Source organism: Sus scrofa, chromosome 9 (assembly GCF_054392235.1).
Source record: "Sus scrofa isolate SSC_HxYL_T2T_F1_AM1 chromosome 9, Sscrofa_HxYL_maternal_Yorkshire_Landrace_v2.0, whole genome shotgun sequence".
Classification (NCBI taxonomy): Eukaryota; Metazoa; Chordata; class Mammalia; order Artiodactyla; family Suidae; genus Sus; species Sus scrofa.
This window is the reverse complement of record NC_139391.1, coordinates 80,624,568-80,644,801: the sequence shown is the minus strand read 5'-3', so window position 1 is coordinate 80,644,801 and position 20,234 is coordinate 80,624,568. Positions and strand designations below refer to the sequence as shown.

The window sequence follows — 20,234 nt, the reverse complement described above, 5'->3', positions numbered from 1 at the left end:
CTTGGGTGAAATAGTGATACTAAGGTTCTGAAGGACAGTGGTCCTTGTTTTTTCTTATATTTTATGTTTCCCACTGGATTTTAAGGTACTGAGGACGGGGACCTTCTGTAGACAATAGATATCCTTCAAAGTTCCTGTTGCACAGCATTTAGACACCATTTGTTGAATTGTTAAATTGGGTGCCACCTGTGGAAAAGTAAAAGGGGAAAGGAGATTTTCTGTTGCAGGCATGTGGTTTGTTGGAAACTTTTCTTTCTCTAATAAACCATTTTCTCAATCCCCTCCATCCCTCACCAAGTGAAAAAAATAATTTGGAATACTAGAGGAATTGTACATGGGTCATCTGCAAGAGAGTGTATGGTTATGGAGGGCAGGGATTGGGTTGTCCAAGGTGGATGGATCTTCATGACTACAGAGAGGCTGCATCAGAACAAGGCTTCTGGAGAAATGTGCTCCCTTTTGACTAAGAACATCCACCTGAGTTATAGGGAGATGGTTCCAGCAGGTCCAAAGAGTATGTCCATTGCTACTGTTTCATACCAGCTGGTCCCAGTAGAGAACTGGGTCCTCCAGGTGGCTTGAAAGGAAAGGCTGGTGGTAAACAGGGTCTCTTATCTGCCTCTGCCAGGCCCATTGGCAAGGACTGCTATTCCTTGGGAGTCTTCACATACTTATTTTATTGCAGGTTGATGCGGACTCTGTGCTTCGAGAGATTCTGTTTTCTTTCCATTGTGAACTGAGATGGGAATCTTAATTCCAGAAAAAAAAGCTCAGGCCCTGGTTTTCTTATGGTGGTCCTTGGAAATCTCTTTTGGCCCATTTTTAGGGTCCACCAGCAGTTTAAGGAGAGCCTGGTCTTGACCTTTGCCCAGTTTTCCATTAGGTTATTTGCTTTTTCATATTGATTTGATCTAAGAGCACTTTAAGAACTTTGGCTCTTTGTCCAGTTGCGCTTTATTTATTTATTTGTTATTTCAGTTGTTTGATGTTTAACTGGTTCGTACACACTTCAGAGTTTTAAAAGTTTTTATGTTGTGTATTTATTAATCTTTTCCTGTAGAGCTTCTGTGTTATGTGCACTCTGGGTTGTCTGTCATGTTTAAACATCACTTTCCCACTTAATATTACATAAGAAACCACTCATGTTTGATAACAGATGAAATTTTTGTTGTTGATATTCGACACCAGGAGGTTAGGAACCAGTGCCACATCCATCAGCCAGCATGACCTGCTGCCAGCTCAGCCCAGACCTTCTGCTGGTTCAGATTCTTAGGAGGAAATCTAGTTAGTTCAGAAAGCCAAGAGAGCCTTCCTTCCCTTGGGGCTCAGCTGTCTGCTGATGACTCAGTGAGCTGGGCCACTGTGAGTATGGAAAGGATCCAAGTGACTGGGAAGTGACGTGCTGCTGGTTCTGTCTCAGATTCTGCTCCTTTCATTCAATCCTGATTCTCTCTCCCTCTCTTTCTCTAACAGATGAGGAAATGGAAGTCATATCCAGGTTAACAATAGAGTCACAAGTTCCCATTGTGGTGCCTGGGAAAGGAATCCCACTAGTATCCCTGAGGATTTGGATTCGATCCCTGGCCTTGCTCAGTGAGTTAAAGATTTGGCGTTGCTGTGGCTATGGTGTAGACCAGCAGCTGTAGCTCTGATTTGACTCCTAGCCTGGGAACTTCCATATGCCGCACAAAAACAAAAAAACAGTAGAGTCAGAATCTAAACTTCCAATATTGCAAAGTCCATGAAATAGGTGCAGATAGCATTCTGTGAGGGAAATCTGGTTAGGGAATCTGGAAAATCTTCCAGGAGAGGAATTGGTATTTGACTTGAGCCTTAGAAAAATGGTAGGTAGCATTTTTTTATGCTTCTCATTATGGAAAATTTCCATAAGAAATTAGAACGATGTAACCAAGTCCTGTGTCCCTTTCTAGCCAATTTCAGTAATTATCATTTTATGGCCAATGTTGTTTAATTTATACCCCACCCTTGCTCATTCCCCCCCCCCGATGTTTTCAAAGCAAATCCCCAATATCATATCTGTACATATTACTATATATGTCTAAAACAGATTTTTAAAATCCACAACCAAAAATATCATTGTCATGTCTACAAATAATTTCAGTGCTTCAAATATCTATTCTGTATACATTTTACATGTTTCCCCTATTGTCTTATAATTTTTTTTTTGAATTGTCATCTGAATTGGGCGCAGGCATTGCCATCTTTTGATGCGACCTAATTTTCTTTAATCTCTAGATTTCTCTGCTTTTTTCTTAATCCCGTTTCTTTTTTTCCTTCTGAAAGCCAGTATAATGATTGAGGTCATAGACTCTGTTCAGACTATGGCTCTGCACAAGTTACTCCATCTCTCTTTACCTCAGTCTCCCCATCTATAATTGGGGCATGGTTGTTTTTACTTCCTGGGTTAGTGGGAGGGTCCGTGTGCTCACGTTTTTAAAGCTCAGAGCCAGGCTTGGGACATAGAAGCTTTACAGAAGAAGTGTGAGCTTCCAGGAGGGGTTGGAACCAGAGAGGTTGTTCAGAGTCGTGTTGAAAGTCCATGGGGTGTGGGACAGGGCAGAGCAGGACGTGCTCCAGTGAAGTTGTGCACAGTCTTTGGGAGGAGGGCTCCTGTTCTTTTTCTCTTAACTTCTTCCTGGGTTCTTGACTATTCTTCAAGTGTATGATGTTGACGCATAGCAGAATATTGAACAGTTAAGGTATGATTTAGTGAAAGCAACTTTCTATTGTCCTTTGATTTGCTGCTTTCTCTTCCTCTGCATTTATTAAGTTAGCTATTCTCTCTCAGAAACCATTTTAACTTTCTGTGGCATTATCTGGGCTCCAGCAACTTGTGATCTCCTAAGTAGAACCTTTCAGCACTTTATAAATATGTCATATACTTTTTATATTCCTTTGTTCCCCATCAGGAACATACATCCCAGTCTTCAGAAGAGCACAATCAGTTTTTATTCATTGAAGGAGCAGTAGTAATTTGACACTTGCTAATATGTAACAAATTATATTGGGAGTGGTAATTACAGTTGCAGCTGGTTCCTAATTATACTGTAACCTTGATGCTTTAAAAAAATTGAGACAGAGTTCAGCATATAATACTGCGAATAATATACTGCTTTAGGCAGGTCTGCCTTCCACTGAATCACTGGGACTTAGGTATCATGATGCCAAATCAAAAAGACTTTATTCTAAACTGCTTTCAGCAAGAGTGTTGTCCAGTAGCAGCTTTCCTCATCTGGAGAATAGGGATATTAATGACTCTTCACTTTCAATAGTTTCAGCGATGTTTAGGTGAGATCAGGCTTAAGGCCTTTAGCACCATGTCTAGCATAGAGTTAAGGGCCCAGTAAAAGTTAGCTGGTCAGTGTTAATCAGTAATAAATGATTTGCATTTCTCTAATCAGTGATGTTGAGCATTTTTTTATGTGCTTGCTGGCCATCTGTATATCTTGCTTGGAAAAATGTCTATTCAGATCTTTTGCCCATTTTTCGATTTGGTTACTGGCTTTTTTGCTGTTGAGTTGTATAAGTTGCTTGTATACTCTAGAGATTAAGCCCTTGTCAGTTGCATCATTTGAAACTATTTTCTCCCATTCTGTGAGGTGTCTTTTTGTTTTCTTTTTGGTTTCCTTTGCTGTGCAAAAGCTTGTCAGTTTGATTAGACCCCATTGGTTTATTTTTGCTTTTATTTCTGTTGCTTTGGGAGACTGACCTGAAAAAATATTCATAAGGTTGATGTCAGAGAATGTTTTGCCTGTGTTCTCTTCCAGGAGTTTGATGGTTGCCCGGGGGGAGGGGGGGGAGGGGGAGGGATTGGGAGCTTGGGGTTAATGGATGCAAACTATTGCTTTTGGAATACACTAACAATGAGATCCTGCTGTGTAGCACTGAGAGCTATGTCTAGATACATACAACGCAACACGACAATGGGAGAAAAAATTATGTGTACGTGTATGTGTAACTGGGTCCCCATGCTGTATAGTGGGGAAAAAAAAATGTAATAAAAAAAAAAATGACCCAGCTCCAAGACTTTACCTCTGCCACTCCTGAGTCCAGCAGAGTTCTGCTGGACTTAGTTCTGCCACCACCCTAATTTGTGATGGTACCTGTCATCACACACTTTGTACCAGTTGTTTCCCTCGGGTGGTGGGGGGCAGGGCCTCTGGTTATTTGCCATTGTCCTCTCAGAGCCTGGCTCTGGGCCTGGGATGTGATAGGCTTCCTGTAGGTGATTGTGTTGCATGAATGGGGAGAAGGAGCAGCATCGTCTAAGGCAGTGGTTCTCAACTGGGGTTGGGGTAATTTTGCCCCCCAGGGAGCCAGGGAGTATTTGGTGATGTTTGGAGATGTTGGTTGTCACACCTGAAGAAGGGGTTGCTAATCACTAGAGGTCAGGGATGTTGCTAAATATCCTATGATGCAAGAGACAGCCCTCTACAACAGAGAATGGTCTGACCCAAAATGTCAGGAGGCCAAGGTTGAGAGACCCTGGTAAAAGGCAGTTTTTGATGCCTTAGTTTGTGACCCTGTGGGAAAGGCATGGGGCTTGGGGCAGATTGACTGTTTGACTTGCAGCTTTCTTAACTATAAAGGAAAAGAATCCAGCCAACTTCAAGAATTATTTGAAAAGAAAGGGAGATAATATAGACATGTGACTTTGCCTGATTAGACTCATCTTGATGGTCCTGGATATCCATGATCTTTTTTTTTTTTTTTTTTTTTTGGTAGACTTCCTTATTATTATTATTATTAGAGCAGTTTTAGTTCATAGGAAGAAAAGTTCAGAGATTTCCCATATACCTCCTGCACCCCCCCCCCATTCATAACCTCTCCCATTATCGTCATTCCCCATCAGAATGGTACATTTGTTAAAATTGAAGTGCCTGCACTGACACATCATTATCAACCAAAGTCCATGGTTTCTGTTAAAGTTGACTCTTGATGTTGAACATTCTGTGAGCAAATTTTATAGTGATATTTATCCATCATTACGGTATCGCACGTTGTCTTTTCACTGCTCTAAAAAATCTGTGCTCTGCCTATTTTCCTTCCCTATTTCCTAGCAACTACTGATCTTTTTAGTGTCTCCATAGTTTTTGCCTTTTCCAGAATGACATGCAGTTGGAATCATACAGTATATAGCCTCTTCAGATTGGCTTTTTTCACTAAATAATATGCATTTAAGTTTCCTTCCTGTCTTGTCATGGCTTGGTAGCTCATTTTTTAGTGCTTAGTAACATTCCACTGTCTGGATGTACCAGTTCATCCATTCACTGACTAAAAGACATCTTGGTTGCTTCTAGCTTAGATCAGTTATGAATAGAGCTGCTGTAAACATCCATCCATCCAGGTGTTTGTGTGGACATAGTTTTCAACCCCTTTGGGTAAATACTAAGCAGCATGAATGCTGGATCATATGGTAAGAGTATGTTTAGATTTGGGAGTTCCCCGATGGCTCAGTGGGTTAAGGAACTGGTGTTGTCACTGCTGTGGCTCAGGTCCTGCTGTGATATGGGTTTGACCTCTGGCCTGGGAGCCTCTCTTTGCTGCAGGCAGCAGCAACAACCCCCCACCACTTGCCCCCCCCCAAAAGGATATGTTTAGTTTTGTAAGAAACCTCCAATCTGTCTTCCAAAGTGGACGTACCACTTTGCACTCTAGCAAACAATGAGAATTCTTTTTGCTGCACATTGTCACCAGCATTTGGTATTGTCAGTGTTCTAGATTTTGGCTGTCTAGTAGGTATGTAGCAGTATCTTATTGTTTTTATTTCTATTTTCCTGGTGACAGAAGATGTGGAATGTTTTTTCATGATTATTTGCTATTTGTGGTGAGGTTGTTTGTTAAGGTCTTTGGCTCATATTTTAGTCTTAATTGGGTTTTCTTTTTGAATTTTGAGAGTTCTTTGTGTATTTTGGGTAACAGTCATTTATTGGCTATTCTTGTGCAAATACTTTATCTCAGTGTTGGCTTATCTTTACCTTCTTTTGACAGTGTATTTCACAGAGCAGAAATTTCTGTTTTTGTTTTTATGAAGCTAGCTTATCATGGATACTGCCTTTGGTATTATATCTAAAAAATTGTCACCAAACCCCAAGGCTGTCTAAGTTTTCTCCTGTGTTATAAGAGTTGTATATTTAGGTCTGTGATCAATTTTGAGTTAATTTTTGTAAAGTTGTAAGGTGTGTGTCTAGAATTTTTTTTTTTTTTTCCCCACAGCCACAGCATGTGAATGTTCCTGGGCCAGGGATCAAACTCACACCACAGCAGTGACTATGCCAGATCCCTAACTGCTAGGCCACCAGGGAACTCCTAGAATTGTTTTTTACATGTGGATACATAGCACCATTTGTTGAAGAGACTATCTTTAGTCTTTTGTCAAAGATCAGTTGACTATATTTATGAAGGTCTATTTCTAGGCTTTCTATTCTGTTAGATTGAGGATCGTTATGTCTTTTTGGAGAATTGACTCTTTTGTCATTATATAATGTCCCTCTTTATCCCTATTAACTTCCCTTGCTTTAAAATGGGCTCTGTCTGAAAGTAATACAGCTATTCTGCTTTCTTTTGATTACTTTGTGCATGGTATATCTTTATTCATCTCCTTTTAATCTATGTGTGTCTTTGTATTAAAAAAAATTTTTTTTGAAAATGGCATATGGTTGGGTCTTATTTTTTGATGCATGCTGACAATCTCAGATTAAATTAATTAATTATTTGTTGCACTGAGGTTTAAAGTGATTTTGATATTCCTCCTTGGTGTTCTCTAATCTTTGTGGATTGGTGGCGTGTCTGACATTGATTGAGGGGAAATTCTGAATCATTATTTCAAATATTCCTCCTGGTCCTTTTTCTCTTTCTTCTCCTCTTGTATTTCCATTACATGTAAATAACACCTTTTGTAACTGTCCCACAACCTTGAATAGTCTCTTTTGTTTCTTGTTTTTTGTTCTAATTTTTTTTCTTTTTTCTTTGCTTTTCAGTTTTGGAGATTTCTATTGAAATATCATCAGGCTCAGTTGTATCCAGTCTCCTAATAAGCCCAACAAAGACATTTGTTGTTATTTTTGATCTCCAGCATTTCTTTTTGGTTCTTTCTTAGAATTTCCCTTTTTCTGCTTACATTGTTGATCTGTTCTTGAATGCTGTCTACCTTATCCATCAGAGCCCTTAGCATATTCATCATAGTTGTTTTAAATTCCTAGTCTGATAATCTCAACATACCAGCCATATTTGAATCTGGTTTTGATGCTTGCTCTGTGTCTTCAAATTGTGTCTGGTTTTGTTTGTTTGTTTGTTTTTTCTTTTTCTTTTTTTTGCTTTTGCTGTTTGGTATACTTTGTAATTTTCTCTTAGTAGCCATACATGATGTGATGTAGTGGATAAAAAGAAGTGCTCTGTCTAGTCCTTCAGGATTGTGGGGGAAGGATGCAGAGGGAGAGGCCTCTGTTCGTTAGAGAGCCAGTGTCCCTGGACAGTGTACTTCACGAGTGTTCTCAATTTTTACCCTCCCCTTGGGTGGGAGAGTGTGGCTAGAGGTGGGCTGGAGTTAGGTATTGCCCCTCACTCTGGTCAGCTGCTCTGGTAAGCAGGTTAGGCTTCTAGGGCTCTTATCTTCTGAGGCAGACTTTGTTATAAAGAACAGAATCCTCTGATGCATTTCAGCTTGTTCCTTTTCCTTGTCTTCTACTGGAAATGTCAGCTGATTTTTCCCTGATATTCACTGAGAACCAGGTTGAGTTCCAGGAGGTAAAACTCACAAAAGTGTGGGGAATCCACTATGTCTGGGTCCCCATAGAATTTTTAATCTTTGTCTTGTCTATACTGAGACTCCAGCAATTGATCATGTCAAGTTCTGGGTTACCTGCTCTAATCTGGTTCCTGCAGAGGTTTCAACTCATGGGTTTCAGCTCTGATAAGCTGTGATCCTCTGGTTCTGCCATTTTGTCTCTCCATTTTGGGGGGCAGTGCTTTGCCTGGTGACCTCACTTCTCTGATGGATCTAGGGAGGGTAGCTGATTTTTCCATTTTTAAGCTTTTGACTTGTTAGGACAGAGTGGTACCTTCCAAGCCCTTTACATACTGGGCTGGAAACCAGATGTCTTCCTGTCACCTTTTGACTACCTTTCTTGTATTGGAGCAAGGCTTCCCTGACAGAATGTATGAGTCAGAGCTCAGTTCCCAGCTTTCTTTGCAACCAGGGCGCAAGCTTATGATCTAGCTTTGGCAGTTAGATGCTCATATGTGACTTTGATTTGGAAGAGGGAGCGGCTTGTGTGTGAAATTTCCATTTCAGCTGGCCTGACAGGCAGCCTAGGCAACCTGCTTTTGTTGTGGAATATGAGGTAGATTTCTCACCAGGTGATTCTGGGATAGTTTGGGGCATCTTTGGTGGTGTCTTAGCCTCAAGCTGATTCTCCAGGCTTCCTGACAAGACTCTGGTCATCCAGTAGAATTTTAATAAACCATTTTTCTTCTTAGCCTGTCATTTTTTTGTTGTTTCTTTCTAAGTTGACTACCTGAAAATTTTGGGCCTCCTCGCTTTCCATTCATATTTGGGATTAGAAATATCATGTAATTGTGTTTAGTTGATTTTTTTTAAGAGATGCCATTGGAGTTCGTGTTGTGGCTCAGTGGTTAACGAATTCAACTAGGAACCACGAGGTTGTGGGATCGATTCCTGGCCTTGCTCAGTGGGTTAAGGATCCGGCATTGCCATGAGCTGTGGTGTAGGTTGCAGATGCGGCTCGGTTCCCACATTGCTGTGGCTCTGGTGTAGGCCGGCAACTACAGCTCCGATTAGACCCCTAGCTTGGGAACCTCCATATGCCACGGAAGCGGCCTTAGAAATGGCAAAAAGACAAAAAAAAAAAAAAAAAAAGATGCCATTAATTACCACCAACCTGATGTGTCACTTCAAGATTCACAGACCACTTTTTCTTCATTCTAATTAGATCTTAAGATAATTTTATGAAATAGATAAGTAGATTTTGTCATTTTGCCCTTCTTAAAGTGAGGAAACCAAACTTGGAGATGTAAAACTGACTTGTCCAAGGTCACCAAGTTAGCAACACATTGGAACCCAAATCTTTAAACATGGTAATATTTGCTTATGATGTGTAAACAAGCATTTCTGTCTCCATAGGGAGCTGAAAATGTAAACAGAAAAAAATGTCTGTTTCAGAAAAGACTCACACCATCTCTCGTCAAATTTTTAGTCTTGGGAACATTTACTGGAATGTTAGCTTTACTTTAATAACAATAACGATAAAATCTAAAATTGGAGTGTTTAAAGTTATTTTGGTGTAATAACCCACAGCTAAAACACCACCATTCATTTCTTAACTGTTGTACTCCGCTTCATGCAGAATTTTGATGATGACAGCTTTATCATTGTTTAATGTTTGTCTACAACAGCGCAGAATTAAATCTACCACACTTCCCAAGCTACCGAATCCTCTGATAAATATCTCCAGCACCCCTGAAATGACCAACTTGCATAGTTACCCAATGGGTTAATGTTTGTGGTGTCTGGTGCTTTATAAGTCACCTGTCAAGTGATACGAATTTTTGAGTTGATTACATAGAAAGATTGTGATTTGAAGAATGCTTAATGTAGCATCTTGTCTGTAAACTCATTTGTATTTCAGTAACTTGTTTTTTATAATCATTGTCCTTCATTTATTAGAACTTAGGGAAACTGTAGGATGAAGAATGAATGACTCACTGAAGTCAATGAAAAATTATTTTTCTTAAATGTGATGAGTCACTTCTTTCTTCCTCTGGAGTTAATGGCTAACTGTGGTTTTGGGGAATTTCAAACTTTCTTTTACAATTACTGATTTCTATTAGCCATGGTTCCCTTGCAGAGAACAGAATCTACTCTAGCTGATTTAAGCAGAGGGAAATTTATCAGAGGGTATTAAATGGCTTAAGGAATTTGTTGGGAAGGTAAAGAAACAGACTTCAGGTTGAGCTCTCAGGAGTGACTTCCAGGGCCTCACAGTGAGCAGACTGCCAGGCGAGTGTTTTCCTTTCATGTAGTCATGAAATTACCTGCCAGGTGGGGAGAGTTTCAGAACCATGTTGCCACTGATGGGGACAGAAGTAAAATCAGACACTTCCACTGCCACACACTACTTTTCACTGCTGCAGCAGGATCAGACATTCCCAAGGATGATGCTTGCTGGCAGAAACAGCAGAAGCTTGGTGCCCAACTTCCACATCTTTGCTTTCCAAAATTTTGCCCTCCTGCTCTCTATCAGCTTCCTCTGATTTTCAGCATAGCTGAAAGGCCCCCTAGCTGCAAGAGAGTCTGGGAAATGTAGTTCAACCTTCCAGTCTCTGTAGTACAGGAAGATACATGGGAAGAAGTCAGCCCCAGTTTCTATGTTATTGGGTCACACCCAACAGTGCTTTCCACTAGATTCAGGTCCACCCATTACATTTAGTTACTCAGGTACAGAAGACCACACAGGAACATTTCTCCCTCCATCTCCTTTTTCTGCTTCTCACTGCATGCAAACATGCATGCATGCACTTAGACACAGAGAGGAGCCTGCTTTTCATCAGCTCCCTCTCCTGGGTTTTATTTCATATCTAAATTAAACACTTACTTCATGGCCGAAGAATTTTCAGTGTAAGCCTGTGTTGTGTACTTGGTGAAATAGCAAGCGGAGGCTTGGCCTCCAGGATTCTGTATAGCCCAGTGGTTCTCAACCCTGCCTATCTTAATCTCAGGATGAAGCTTTAAAGGTATACATTCCAGAGATTCTAATTCACTTGACCTTTGCAGTCTAATTTGATCAACCTGGGCATTGGTAAAACCTAAAAGTCCTTTAGGTAACACGATTATGCAACTAGGACCAAGAATCTCGGTCCTAATCCTGCAGAATTGGACATTAGCCAAAGCTGCGGGTTCTTAAATTTCAAAGCATTGGGATCACCTGGAGGTCTTGTTAAACCCTAGATTGCCTAGTCCCACTCCCAGAGTTTCTGATTTGGTAGGGTGTGAGAATTTGCATTTCCGTTGGCCTAAAAGGAACTACCTGTTTTCCTTGCAAAGATTTACTCACCTGGAAGACTTTCTTCTTTAATGAACATAATGAGAGCACTTAGTTTCTGAGCTTTGCCAGAGCTGGGGATGTGGAGGAATAAGAAGCCTGTGAGGAGGTCATGTCTTACATCTCTAGAACTTCCTAATGTAAGAGAAGAGCTTTTCTTTTCTTTTCTTTTTTAAAATATTTTCTTCTTAAAATAGTGTCCCTGATTTTATGCAGGTTCTGTATGTTCCTCTCAACATCCTCTGTTAGACCCAGCAAATATTTTGGTGCACCATTCTGTACCACTTGCCATTTGTTAGTGTAATGAGCCTGTAACTGAGCCTTGATTCCCATGTAAGAAAGTTGATTTTAAAAATATTCCTGCATGTCAAAAAATCTTATCTAGTGTCTGCTGTAACTCATATTAAAATGAGAGAATTTGTTTGTCTTGAAAGATATCTTTCTGGTGTTCCTTGCCATGCGTCCCACTACCCCATTTTTAAAACCAGTCACTGAAGTTATGTTACCATTGGCTGGTTTTGTTTGTTTGTTTGTTTGTTTTTTTCATCTTGGGTGTGCCTAGCTAGTATATATATTTTGCAAATGCTATTGATAACCTATTTATCTGTTATATGTAATGTGTGTTTTATCAAAAATTTTACATATTCGATGATCCTCAAATTTTGTCCTGTGGAACATAGATTTGTGGAACTGACCTGAAATTTCTGTCACATCATTAAGATAAACTTCTCCCAGTTTATAGAAAAAAATATAATGCATAGCGTTTCCAGTTCTAGCAGTCCATACTTCCCACCCCCACCCCGCTGTTTCTCTCTCAAACTCCATTTGGTGTGAATGTTATCTGCTTGTGTATACAGTTCTCCTTTGTATTGAATTAAGTAACAAATAGTAATTTTTCATAGACCTCTGCCAAGAATGCTTTTTCTTCTTGGTGATTTACTCCCTGTGTTTGAAAATTACTTTATTTAAAACTCGATGTAAGAATTTTATTTAATGGTGGCATCTATTCTTATAAATGCGAATTCTGAAGAGTAATGATAAAGCAGATCAGGCAATTAGATTGTAAGCATAGAAGCTGTAAATATTTACATACTATTAGTACATGAAAATATAGATATATATATAAAACAGTGAAAATCAGCCTTCTGGAAAAAATGTAAAGTTTGATAAATCTTCTAAAGCCCAATGAACTAAGGCTTGTCAGGTGATGCAGCATGCACTTGCTGAGCAGGTATTCTGAGTTAGCTTAAAAAGGGAGGCCACATTTCTTGGCTCCCTTTTTTTCCAGCTCAGAGAACTTGCTGGCTGTTCTGGCTGTTGGTTTTGCTGACAGATAGACTCTATCTCAGTACACCTTCAGAACGCTGGCACTTCTAAATGTAGCTTGATGTTGTCTTCAGTAGAGCTGTGTATGTGTTCTTCCTTCACTGCAAATGATGCCACAACAGGAAGATAAGAATAGGAGGTAGGGAGTTCCTGTCGTGGCGCAGTGGTTAACGAATCCGACTAGGAACCATGAGGTTGCGGGTTCGGTCCCTGCACTTGCTCAGTGGGTTAACGGTCTGGCGTTGCCGTGAACTGTGGTGTAGATTGCAGACGCGCTGCTCGGATCCCGCGTTGCTGTGGCTCTGGCGTAGGCCAGTGGCTACAGCTCCGATTAGACCCCTAGCCTGGGAACCTCCATATGCCGTGGGAGCGGCCCAAAGAAATAGCAAAAAGACAAAAAAAAAAAAAAAAAAAGAATAGGAGGTAGGAGTAGAAGTGGAAAATCTGAATAGCCATTCAGCACTGGGGAAATAGGTGGAATTAGTGTGGAGGTAAGGCCCAGGAGGCTGGGAGCAAGTTTTTTAATCTATTCCGCTATTGGACCATAGTTGATTATATGTCATTAAAATGAGCCCAGGACCTAAAATGTATTTCAGCAGGTCCCAGGGAAATTCCATAATGGTCACTAGCCATTTGCTGCACCTGGAACTTTGGGTCTGTTGTCAAGAAGTGACATTGGATGGGCCTAGGATAGCAGGAACAAGAGTTTGGAAGATTTCAATGTTTGTTCAGTGGTTTGGTGAATGTTTTTGAAGACCTATGAGTTTTTCTCTCTCCTTTTAATTTCTCCCTTCTCAAGTTGTGAACCAGGTTACTCATCATTTAGACTTTTAAAAGAATAAGCATGGTAGAATATAGACTTTCTGATAAATAATAGATACCATTTTTTGAGTTCTTTAATTGTGTGGCCCTTTTGGTGGTAAGCAATTTATGTAATTATCTCTGAACACCCTTTTAACCATCTAGGACTGCCCATTTTATAGATGAGGAAAGCATTTTAAAACCTTGCTCATAAAATATCATTCCATCTTTGCACTCTCATAAAGAGTATAGGAAGATGCTGTATATATCTCTTATGACCAGGTAATAAGAACACACACACACACATACCACCTACTTTAGTGTTATACCATACCTTTTCAGAAGGGCCACCTTGAAGCTCTTCTGGATTGCTAAGTAAGTAGCATCCAAAGTGTGTGAAGACTAGGGAGTAAGGAAGAGAGATTGGGGACTAGCTCAGTGTCACACAGCTAGTGAGTTTAGAGGTCAGGCTTGTCTCCCAGCCAAGGACTGTCTGACATTGAAGCCATATTCTTCCTCTTCTTTTTTTTTTTTTTTTTTTTTTTTGCTTTTTAGGGCTGCATCAGCGGCATATGGAGATTCCCAGGCTAGGGGTCCAATCGGAGCTACAGCTGCTGGTCTACACCACAGCCACGGCAATATCAGATCCAAGCCATGTCTGCAATCTACACCACAGCTCATGGCAACGCCAGATCCTTAACCCACTGAGCAAGGCCAGGGATGGAACTTGCAACCTCAGGGTTCCTAGTTAGATTCGCTGTGCCATGACAGGAACTCCAGAAGCCACATTCTCTTTTTTCTGAAGCTATATTCTTAATCACATCACTGGTCGGATACTACAAGTTGGTGGTATTAGGAGAAACTGGGAGATTCTTGATTTTTAGGTATGTGCTCTATTGATTAGCGGTTAACATAAGTTACGGTCAGTTTGAAGTTCCCTATAATGTGGCTCAGTGAGAAGACCAACACACTGGGGGATTAAAGATTTGGCATCTGAATCTCAGGTTAGAAAACACTTAGAGGGTGTTCCCATTGAGGCTCAGTGGGTTAAGGATGTGATGTTGTCGTGAGCTGTGCAGTCGAGGCTTGGATCCCGTGTTGCTGTGATGTGGACCAGCAGCTGCAGCTCCAATTTGGCCCCTAGCCTGGGAACCTCATGCCAGAGGTGTGGCTCTAAAAAAAAGAGAGAGAGAGAGAAATGTAAGCACAAATTGGCACTAAATCTGACTTTTGGGGAAATGAGTGACCCTTTCTGAGTCTTGGTTTCACTTTCAGTAAAATGGGGGGCAATAATGGGATCTCTCCAAGTCTCACATTTGTTTTGAGGATCCAATGAGGTACTAGTCTTGCTTTGCAAACTCTGAAGTGTTCTGTGCACTTTCGATAACAGGACTTAGAAGTGTTGGGCCGTATAGAATCATTTTCTCCTGTGCCCTCCATCCTGGGAGAGTTAAAGCTTGCTTTTCCTCACAGAGGTGTAGTCCTGGGGGAGAGTGCTGACGGCATCTGGGATCAGCAAGCAGAAGAATGCTGTGGGAATTTAGGCCCAGGAAGTTCACTCTGAACTAGCACTGCCCAGGAAGACTTCCCAAAGTGCATGGTAGTTATGAATTAATTTGGTCTTAAAGGTTGTGTTATCCAGCTGGAGCAAGAATAGTACACTTTGTGAAAATTACCTTTGCTTTGGAAAAGAAACTGAATTAAGTGCGAAGAGGTCACCATATGCCTTTTAAAAAAAAATGTTACTGATGGTCTTGAGATGTAGATCTAGGAGGGAATGTCTTTGCTCTTAAAGAAGAGGATGGAGGAGTTTTATGCTGTCCCAGGTTCTCCAACAGAGTTTGTCCTACCCCCACCTTTCTCAAATATAGACCTGAAAGGAAGAATCTTCTGAGCCTTTTAGGTCTGCATTATCTTCAATCTTAAGTTGGTTAGCAGTCTATTTTTTCCTTATTAATTGAACAGCAGAGAACACTAATTCCGCATTTTAAAAAGATTACAGAGTTTTATGGATAAAAATAACATTGGCGGTTATAAGCACTCAGCTGAAGTTAAAAGCCTTATCAGTCTTGCTTTGGGAAACAAGGTAACCAACTAACTCATTTCAGAAAAACTACCTCTCCCATTCCAGTGATTAGTTAATAAAATTACTCCTGGCAGTGGTGGGCCAAGAAGCTCAGGCAGTTACATATTTAGAGACAGAGAACCCATTGTCCAAAGACCTCAGAAGAGTCTTTGCAAACACACAGAAGGGATTTAGAACAATTTGCATAAATCTCCCCATGGATAGCGACATGGCTCCAGTATTGGGGTGGTTCCAGGAACCCCTCCTTGGCTGTATCATGGGGTGACGCTGTGTTTGGTAAGAATTCAGTCTCATGATGGTTTTTGCCAGCAGGATTGGGTGATGGGACACTGAATAAGCCCACTGTTTGGTTCCACATAAGGACTCTTTTGTGTTGGCCTGGGGCAGCCATGTTCAAGTTTGTCTTCTTTTTCCCCAGTGATGTTTTTGGACTTTGTGGGTTGGAGAATTAAGCACAACACCTATTCTGAGCTAATCTGTCACATTTTGCTCTTGAAAGGTAACCATAGCTCCTTGTAGTCTAGAATGTGGTGAATAATAATGATACATTTGTAGACTTCTGATTTCTTTTTTTTTTTTTCTTTCTTGAAGTATATTTGATTTATAGTATTCGTTTCAGGTGTACAACATTTTTATAGAATATATTCCATTTAAAGCTACTACAAAACAATGCTTATATTTCTGTGTGCTGTACAATTGGAGACTTCTGGTTTCTTAAAAATCGGGAAGAGGAGGAGACTTGGCCTGGAGTGACCCGATAGCTGGGCATTCATGCTTGTCCATTGTGGAACTGTGGGAACAAACAAATTCAAATAGCAAACAGAAATTCCCTTCTGTTTGTTAATATTATTTGCCTTGTACATATCTTCTTTAAGAACTAAGTTCTCTTGCACAGTTAACAAACAAGTTGAACTTTAATGTTTAATATTTCTCTATGAAAGAGTTGATGTCTCTCTAGAGTGTTGTTTAAAATGCCAAGGTGATTAAAAATCAGTTTTGACTTTTTTTTTCTTAATTTTGAAAAAAAAAAGAGATGTATATTAAACACTATGTATTAGGAGCTTTATTGATTTCTCAAATCATTCTATAAACCACATAAAAGGTCAGATTTAAAATCCAGAAAGTAGTTTATGTACTGCAGAAGTTTAGAGCTTCAAGTATAAAACTGAAGTCCACTAATTTCTAACCTGGAGATTATTTTCTTTCAGTCTGCTAGCTTGATTTCTCAGCTTTGTTCTAATAATATAAACATTTTTATGTTTATTTATAGGTGGCTTTAACCAAGAGAGCAGATCCAGCTGAGCTTAGAACAATATTTTTGAAGGTCAGTATAAAGGAAACTATTTTGTTCCTTGTTTGATTTGTATTCTGTAACTTTTAAAAGAGCAGCTCTTTATTTCATTGTTATATTTTTAAAAAGTCCCCCAAAGTATCTTTACTTCAGACTTATAAAAGAGATCCTTGACAGTTATCTTTTTTTTTTTTTTTAACACATCAGATACTTGTAGGCAATTGTTTGTGATGGGCGCGTGGTTTATATTTTAATTTCTTGTCTCATGTGGTAGGTATGGAAAAGGAGTTGCTGGGGGATTTAGTCTGACAATCCATTTACCTTGCCAGGATTGACCTATGCAGTTTGATGACACAGATGCTTTTCCTCCTAAGAAGTTTAAAGCCCTTTCTGAACATCTTAGTAATCCTTCATTCATCCGGAGGGGACTGTCCTTGGCTGTCCCTGGTAGAATGTGGTTCTTGTTACCACCTTCATACTACAACCGTGGTGCCCTTGAGGAGGCCTCAGTGTGAATAAGAGTAGATACGACATCACAACAGACATCACACAAATCTATTTCCTTAGTTTCTTTTCCTTTCACCTACTTTGTGGTGTTGGGCACTGAATGACTAATACTCTAATAAAAGTTATAATAAATACCTCAGGTCCCAAACACTGAGCTACTTTTAAGGTTATTAAACTGGCATTCAAGAATTCAAATAAAAGAGAAGGCCATTTTTATAAAGATCATTTTTAAAGGTACATGTGTGGACCTTTTCCGAACATGGTGAAAAGGTAGCTGTGCTCTATATAAAGAGGACCAAGTCTTCAAGTGAGAAACATATTCTACTCTGTACCAAATATATGGCTTAAGAAGCTACTAATTCTGTGAGCATCACTTTCCTCATCAAATGTGTTACTATTAAAAAAAAAATGAGAAATCTGAATTTGAGTACTGATAGGATTATGTGACATTAAGGAATTGTTATTGATTTTTAGGCTGGGTAATGGTTTTATGCATATGGAAAGGCTTTTTCTAAAAAGCCTTTTTCTTTTTAAATAGACACTGAAATATTTACAGATGAGATAATAGTATCTGAAATTTGCTTTTAAATAATCCATTTTTGGTGGGATAGGAAAAATAAGTGGGCACTATGATGATTTTTGCCATTAGAAAATGGAATATTGGGTTTATTATACTATCCACTCTACTTTGTATATATTTGAACATTTCCATAATGTTATAAAAAATTGTAAAGATTCAATGAAAAACTTATCCGAAAGTTATATGCATTAGCTATGTACCTGATATGCATTTGATATTGATTTCATAAATGCTTGAAATTAATTCAAAGGGACAAAGACTCAAGAGAAAATGGTTAACGATATGAGCAAAACATGGAGTTCCCTGGTGGCTCAGTGGGTTAAGGATTTGGCATGGTCACTGCTGTGGAATGGGTTTGATCCCTGGCCTGGGAACTTACATTCTGTGGGTGTGGCCAAAAAGTGTGAGCAAAATTTGAGAAAAAGGAATAAATTTGCAAGGTGGGTTGGATTATATATAAGAGCAGAATTCTTTGTAAATTTGTTCTTTGTCTAGAAAGGTCAGTATAGCATAGCGATTCTGAGGTAGAAAAGGATTTTGGATTCTCAGAGTCAAGAAAACAGATAAGCATTTGTTGCTTGCCTAGGCTAGTGTGTGTTGCTGTGCATGTTGGCCCCGCATGATTGGGATGTGGGGTGTATGAGGGAACCATAGATGTTTTTGGGATGTGCATTTAAGATCTATATGGTGAAACTAATGAAGTAGTCCTGGAAGCCCACTTGCGGAAGAGCCTATGAGTGGGTTGCTAAAGAGAGATTGATAAAGCTTGTCTGCTTGAGCTGGTAAGGTCAGAATCATTCTTTGAACTCAGGATCTGTGTGCTACTTCCATTTTCTAAACCAGCAGTAGCTGTGGGCATCCTTCTGACAGAAACTGGGAGCAATTTAGAACATCCCAGTAGATGCATCTTGGATACTTACTTGTCTTTTGATGTGATCCAGTGGGAAGGCTCCAGGTAAAAGCTGTGCCCATCTTTTGAAGCCACGTGGTAGCTGGTGAGGCTGGGTTAAGGTCCTGCTTTGGAAGGATGTATCTTTTCCAGCTCCTCCATGTCAGTAGCAGGCAAGTCTACACTGGGGACAAATGAGATTGGTCAGGTAGACCCAAAGAGGGTAGAAGCCTGTGCAGAGTTCTGAAGAAACACCTGTGGGGCTTCTGTGTCAGACTGCCTAAAGATGGGGGTGGGATCTTTGGGACCAGATGGGGAAGTGTTGTCTTCCCCTGGGGTGGCTGGGACTATATGGCCTTTGAGTGAGAGTCCCTGTGGCTTAGAGTCCGACGGGATGATGTGAGGGGAACTGTCCCTGAGGAAAACAATGATCAGCAGTTTCTGGAAGGGGTTGTGGATCTGGCAAAGGTTCCGGTGATCTCATCAGGCTTGGGTAGTGCGGTACCAGCACAAATCCACCTCGGCTCAGCATGCCGAGGACCTCTTGTTTACTCTCCACCGCAGTCTGTGTTGTGGGGGAGAAACAGGGAGTCGGGCGCCACCGAGGCTGTGCCGGGCGCGTCTCCACCAGGGCTGGACTTTTTCAGTTAAGTATGGATCAGCAGTAAGCACCCTTTAAGCCTGACTGCTTTGCTGCTTTTCTGTGACTTTTCCCTGACTTTTCTTCCCTGTAGATATCCCAACCTTCTCTCTGCTAAACTAGTTAGGTAGATGATTCTTTTGTGGCCTGGGGGAGGTGGAGAGATGCTTCATTGTACCCCTTAGACCAGATGTAACAGGGGTGTTGTCAGCAGAGAGAGCTAGTGGAACTGAAACAGATGAGGAAAGAAGGGTCCTGGAGGACTAAAGTGGGTCCATTTCTGGCTTATGTTTTTGAAAAGAGTTAAAATCAATTTCCCTTCTTTTTCTGAAGTTGGTTACTGTATGTTAAGTACAGTGTCAGGTGTTGGGGATATAAAAGTGGATAAATCATGGCTCGTGTCCTTAACTATCTCACCATGTGTGCTTAAGTGTAATAAAAAAGAGAAAAATCCACAACATGGTTGATAAGCATTATATAGCATTACTTATAAGAAAGATGTTGTGGGGCTAATTGTATCTTCCTAGAGAGGGTCATTAATTGAAGGAAGATGGTGATATTTGGGTTGTACTCATTTTGCTATACAGCAGAAATCGACATAACAGTGTAAATCAACTATAGAAACAAAAACCTTAAAAGATGTGTAGATATTTATCAGACGGAGAAGGTGCAGGAGGGTTGTGGAGCAAAGGAGGAGCATTCCAGGCAAAGGAACTAGCCTGACCCAAGCAAAGATCTCAAGAGTGTCAGGTGTGAGGTGGCCTGGAGCGTAAGGTCTTAGGCAGTGGTATTAGAATGGTATGCAGAGTGGGACTCGGTATAAAACAGCCTCAGTCTAAGGCATTTGCATTTTTTTAATGCAGACTTTTCTAGTGATACATAGCAGGTAATGTTTTGTCTGGATGTGAAAGTCTAGGTGTAGTCAGTTTTGTTTCTAGCCTGAATGTTGATATGGGTTTTTCTTCTGCCTAACACTTTCCATGCTGCTTCATGTTAAACAGGTGTGTATTGAATGCTTACAGTTTAAATAAAA

General features: G+C 40.3%; 1 protein-coding gene across 8 annotated transcripts in view; it reads left to right on the top strand.

Annotated features, from left to right (window-relative positions):
- Positions 1-20,234, top strand: part of SLC25A13 (solute carrier family 25 member 13) — a 524,650-nt gene that overhangs the window by 339,636 nt on the left and 164,780 nt on the right. For 6 of the 8 annotated variants that reach the window (XM_084977077.1, XM_084977075.1, XM_084977076.1 and 3 more), the window contains one exon: positions 16,565-16,618. In XM_084977077.1, the coding sequence (XP_084833203.1) occupies positions 16,565-16,618 (54 nt within the window). Of the gene's footprint in view, positions 1-1,473; positions 1,594-16,564; positions 16,619-20,234 lie in introns of those variants that run through there. The other 2 variants (XM_084977079.1, XM_084977078.1) reach the window with 1 other exon arrangement.